The following is a 6,000-nucleotide window of genomic DNA, read 5'->3' as shown; positions in this document are numbered from 1 at the left end:
TTACACTTAATCTGATCCTGATGCAGGGCTGGATTTTGGAGACGCAGAGAAAAATAATATCCCTGCCTTCAAAGAGCTCACTGTTTGATGAGAAGGCAGAAGAAAATCACTGATTCAAGGTAAAATGTGCATAGTGGTAGAATGTATACAGGGAAAGGTCTAGAAGAGTACAGAGATGGGTATTGTAGCATAATGGAAAGATTTATACAGACTCCACTTTAAACCCAAAATTATTCTCTTGTGACCCTGGGCAATTCACTTAGTCATCCCTGCCTCAGTTTCCTTGTCTGTAAAAGTGGAGATAATGAAAGAACTTCCCTCACTAAGCCATTGTGAACATTAAGGGAGCTGTAGAGACAGCTGTAGTACCCAGCACAGAAATACGTTCAAAAGTGATCATTATTATGATTCCCACGGTCCACGAGAAGTGTACAAGTGTTCAGGCACAAGTCCTGAACTAAAGAAATGGAAATGGAAGGAGGAAAGGACGGCTAAAGAGGGCCTCATCCTTATAGGATCGCTTAATTATTGTGTATAAAGTTAGAGGAACCTGGCGAGGCACCCACCCCAGGTGGCGCGCTGGCGCTCTGCCTCGGCGTCCTCGTTGCCCGTGGCAACCGGCAGTCCATACCTCTGGCCTGGTAGGCGCTGCGCAGAGGCAGCAAGATGGCTGTCAGCTCCTGGTCCCCACAGCTGGGGTTCGGCAGCGAGAAGGCGCTGCAGGCGGCCGCTGTCTCCACTGGCCCCTCCCTGGAATTATGCACCTTCCCTTCCACCCTGGGCTCCTCGGTCGCAGCTGCCGCCCTGGAGCAGCTCTTTGTTGTCGGTGAGAGGCCCGTGGGCTCCCGGAGGGACGTCATCTCGGAGGTGGCGCCTAGGCGGCATTAAGCGGGAACCTTCGTGGGGAACCTCCTCCCAGAACTCAGGGCATCCCTGGTAGGGCAGAACCTTCTCCAGCTCTTTGGGGGAGAGGGGGGCGAAGGAGTGGGACCCAGGGCTCAGCTCTGTGACTTGGCCCAACTCACACTAGTAGCTGGTGACAAATCGCGGACAAATCCCTGGACTCCCAGGCCACTGACATTTGCCTGTGATTGGAGTGCCCACCTGCATTTAGATTATGTATTTAATTTCATCTTGTCCCTTCTTGCCTTTTCTTTGCAAGTTAATTTCCTCCAACACTTTGGCATGGCAAACTGGAGGAGTTAACAGGTAAATAAGAAAGGAAGAAACCCCTGTTGCATTAGGCAAGCAATTGTGCATTAGGCACAAATACTTTTTCTGCTAATAATTTCTTTACGCTCAGAAAGTTTGTCATAGGAAAAAAATTCATTATGCTTTCTTGCCCTGAGTGTGAGTTATAAAGTATGTAGCTCTCCAGCCCATTTGCAAGTGGGAGTATGCTTGTGCTCATTCATTCCATAGAAAAAAGGAAAAGAGACAGCAGGCAATACCTGTCCCTCCCTAACACACACTTGCTTGGAAACTCAGTAACTGATTTTTCACTTGGTTTGAGAGCTTAGTTCATTAAGAGAATCCAAGTTTTCAGGAACTGGGGGCAGAAATTGCTATTTACTCTTCTGAGAGTTGAGGATGGCCACTCAGGGCATGGACTCTGGAGTCACACCACTTGTGTCTGAATCCAGACTCTATAAGTGATGGGCTCTGTGACCTTGTGCACATGACATGACCTCAGAAGTCTTAGATTTCTCACCTCTGAGATGGGAATCATCATGAAGTTATAAGAACCAACTTAGATTATACATACATGTGAAACATTAAACACATCAAACTCATCCCACACATGTGGATACAGGCCTGGAATCCATTTAGACAGAATCTGTATAATGGAATGGTGACAGAACCAAGGTGAGTAGAGCTTCCTCTGTTCCCTCTCCTCTTCCTTTTATATTTTCTTTTTCCTTCCTTCTTCCCATTCTGCATGTATCTTGCTTCCTTTGCCAACATTTTCCAAGCCTCTCTTCCCATGTGATTTCAACTTACAATGTGTGAGAGAAAAGGCACTGTTTTTCATATGTCAATGAACGAAGAGGGTTAGAAACTCTATCTACCTCACACCTACCAGTTTTGCAAATATTTACTGTCATCCCATGATTAAAATATTGGCATGGAAGTGAAAATGACATAATGGATTTTTAAAGAATTAAATAAGTGTTTTGTAAAATATTACGTTTAGGATATACGTATACAAATTTATATATATATGAAGACATTCTTAAACCTACACTATGGGAGTGTTATATTTATCCCTTTTATAAATATATATGGAATTTTTTTGTCTTATCCTATACAGATTCCTTCTTTCTACCGTGAGTGATACAAAATTAGAATCTTAAGAGGAGTTTGTCCTCAAGAAACATAAAGTATATACCTAAATTAGTACACTGTAAAATAAGAAATAACAAGTACAAAAGAGATTCATATGATGTACTATAGAAATTCAAAGATAGAAGATGTAATTTTCAGCTGAGTAAGCATTTGAGCTACATCTTAAAGGGTTAAACAGATTTTGGATAGATAAATAAGAGATCTTAATTTTCTAATTTTTTTTAGAACAATCACTGCAAAGTGACTACTTTAAATGCAATGAAGAAGCTAAGACCTTTCTTAAGGACGTTGCTATCGCTGTTAAGAAATTGGTATTGTATCATCTATAAGAGCTACTTTTTCAATCTTTCACTTATTTCTTCATCAAACTTTAATTTAGCACCAGCTCTGTTCAACGTACTTCAATAGATGAATAGGGAAAATATTTGCCCTGAATTAAAATTTCTCTCAGTTTCGTAAGCATTTGCACCAGTATGGATCAGTAGTGGATTGCTGCCCGATTTCCCATGCAGAGCACCGAATTAACGACCTGTGCTATGGATGAGGGCAAGACAGCTCAAGAGAAGAGACCCTGCTGATAACAGAGCTCAGTTAAGGGGTGGGCCACATGGGCAAATGCTTGTGACATCAATATGTGAGCATTGCTTAAAACCAGCAAACAACCTCTGGGATAAACTGCATGCATAGTGCCAATTTTTTCAGGTCTCTATAAGCAATTCCTCGCAAAACTGGTGAAAGATTATTTGGCACCTACTCCATTGACACAGTGCTTTTCAGTGAAAAGAAGCAGGTTCTCTTTCAGTTATACTAACTTGGCCCCATCAAAGAAATATTTAAAGAATTTCCTTTTGAAGTGTCACAAACTTGTCTCTGTTTGGCCCTGGTCCTGAGTGATGTTTCAGAATGGCAATATCTCCTCATTTGATTTAAAAATATTGAATAAGAATCTACTACCTATCAAATATCTAAAAATGTAGAAATATGGCTATAAAGTTAATGAGCTTGAGTCTACAGACTGCTGAGAAAAGTTAATCTTATTACTTTATAATTATATTTTTATGTAATTATATATAGTTCTGTAGGTATACTACAGAATTATAGTTTATAATCCCAGTTAAGTACATATATGTAAACACTGAGAGTTTGTGTGTGTTGTACTGCACTGTGGTCCTGTGGAAACCCTTTCCTCTGTTTCGTTCTTTTAGTTATGTCTTTCTCCAGGATTTGAAGTGTTCAGAATAATTATTGTGGCTTATTAAAGTATCTAGTATGTCTCCATTTAATATCTGAGCTGTGAAATCTCTTAAATAGAGATAAATCCTCCCATTTTTAAAAGTAACACATTTTCACTATTATAGAAGCATTGTGTGTTTATTCTGGAAAATTTAGAAAAAAGTAGACAAGCAAAAGGAAGAATGTAAAAACCACCATGATCCCACCCTAAAACAATCATGATTAACTCTTTGTTGAATGTCTTGACTACTTTCAGGATATAGATGATTCCTGTATTGAATTTTAGTTTTTACAGAAAAGTGGTCTTACTAAATATACAATTATGCAACCTGCTTTTTTATTATTCATAAAATATAATGGCAATTTCTCAGGTCACAAAGTAACTATAGCCATTATGACCGTTTATTTAAGAGGTGATTTATCTGTTCTTTCCACTAGCAGATTTTTGAATGTTTTTTCCTTTTTGAAACTAGCCCCACATATATATATATACATATCCAAACAAATCCAAACAAATAGGCAGGGAGATATTTTTAGGTAGGTATAAGAAAACCACTGTTCTTTTTATACCTAAGCATACTTTTATAGGCATTTTCCATTTTTGAATTAAGTAGCTTCCTTTCCTTCTCTCTTTTTTTTTTTTTTTTTTTTTGGCCTCTTGGCACGTGGGATCTTAGTTCCCTGACCGGGGATCAAACCCTCACCCCCTGCAGTGGAAGCACAGTATCTTAACCACTGGATCACCAGGGAAGTCCCAAGAAGCTTCCTTTCTCAATGTCACCCTTTTGTTGGAGTCTTTCCTTTTAAATTTATTGAAACTGCATACAAGGAACACACACACATAGCGAAAGATAATTTCTGAGTAGAAGAAAATCAGCAGAAATTAAGAGATAAATTAACAATGACACATTAAAAACTCATTGAAGAACAGTTATTTTTCCCACTTTCTATTCCAAATAAAAATAATGGCAAAAGTTACTTACTGAAAAGCAAATTTTGATCTCTGAAAACATTTACAAGGCCTTGTTTAGGAAATCAATCTTATTATTTTAATGTCTTAACTTTTTAACTATGTAATTTACATTTTCAGGAAGAAATGAGAAAATCCACAATTGATCTTCTGGAAATTGAAAGCATGGAACTCAGCAGACTATATTTTCTACTGGAAACTCTTCCCACTAGTGTTAGCAGAGAATTGGAAGGTACTGTGAGGTTATCAACTGTAGAAATTTAGTTTATCTTATGAGAAAATAGAGCCTAGTACTTGTAACAAGATGAGTTTAATAGTTATTTCATATCAAAAAATAGCCAGAAAGAGTATGCAACACAAATGTAGTGAGATCCATAATAAGTTTCCCTGACTTTTTAAGTGGAAATAATATATATGACTTGAATTTATATAATTATTATAAATAGACTAAAGACAATATTTGTCCTTTTGTGACTGGCTTATTTCACCTGGCATGTCTTTGGGGTTAATCCATGTTGTAGCATGTGCCAGAATTTCCTTTCCTTTTAAGGCTGAACAATATTCCATTGTATGTATATACCATGTTTTGTTTATCCATTCATCCATCAATGGACCCTTGCATTGTTTCCACCTTTTGGCTGTTGTAAATAATGCTGTTACAAAATAATAATAATAACAATGAAATAATAACTAATAATGCTGTTACAAACATGGGTGTGGAAATATCTATTCAAGGCTCTGCTTCCAATTCTTTTGGGTATAAATGCAGAAGGGAATTGCTGGATTGTATGGTAATATAGTAATTTTATGTTTAATTTTTTGAGAAGCTCCCATACTGTTTTCCACAGTGGCTGCACCATTTTACCGTCCCTTGCACAATGCACAAGCATTCCAATTTCTCTACATTCTTGCCAGCACTTGCTATTTTCTGTTTTTGTTTTGTTTTAAATAACAGCCATCCTAATGGATAAGAATTGGTATCTCATTGTGGTTTGCACTTCCCTAATAATTAGTGATGTTGAGCATTTTTCATGTGCTTATTGGCCATTGGTTTATCCTCTTTGGAGAAATGTCTGTTCAGGCCCTTTGCCCATCTTTTAATCAGGTTGTTTGTTTCATTGTGGGAATTCTTTATATATTCTGGATGTTAACCCCTTATCAGATATATGATTTGCAAGTATTTTTTCCCATTCCATGGGTTACCTTATCACTCTTGTTAATAATGACTTTTGTTGCACAGAAGTTTTTAATTTTGACACAGTCCAGTTTATCTATATTTTCATTTGTTGTCTGTGCTTTTTGTGTCATATCCAAGAAATCATGGCTAAATCCAACATTATGAAGATTTCCCCTATGTTTTCTTCTAAGAGTTTTATAGTTTTAGCTCTGACATTTAGGTCTTTGATCCATTTTGAGTTAAATTTTGTATTTGGTGTAAGGTCAGGCTCCAA

The 6,000-nt window shown here is 37.6% G+C and overlaps 1 protein-coding gene across 1 annotated transcript in view; it reads left to right on the top strand.

Annotated features, from left to right (window-relative positions):
- Positions 1-654: 654 nt before the first annotated feature.
- Positions 655-6,000, top strand: part of CCDC175 (coiled-coil domain containing 175) — a 62,913-nt gene continuing 57,567 nt past the window's right edge. Inside the window, exons 1-3 of the mRNA XM_061181482.1 lie at positions 655-826; positions 2,572-2,657; positions 4,670-4,781. Coding sequence (XP_061037465.1) covers positions 667-826; positions 2,572-2,657; positions 4,670-4,781 — 358 coding nt within the window. The 5' untranslated portion in view covers positions 655-666. The remainder of the gene's footprint in view (positions 827-2,571; positions 2,658-4,669; positions 4,782-6,000) is intronic.

The sequence above is a fragment of the Eubalaena glacialis genome, chromosome 2 (assembly GCF_028564815.1).
Source record: "Eubalaena glacialis isolate mEubGla1 chromosome 2, mEubGla1.1.hap2.+ XY, whole genome shotgun sequence".
NCBI lineage: Eukaryota > Metazoa > Chordata > Mammalia > Artiodactyla > Balaenidae > Eubalaena > Eubalaena glacialis.
The sequence above is the reverse complement of the archived record's forward strand: the minus strand, read 5'-3'. Positions and strand labels throughout refer to the sequence as shown.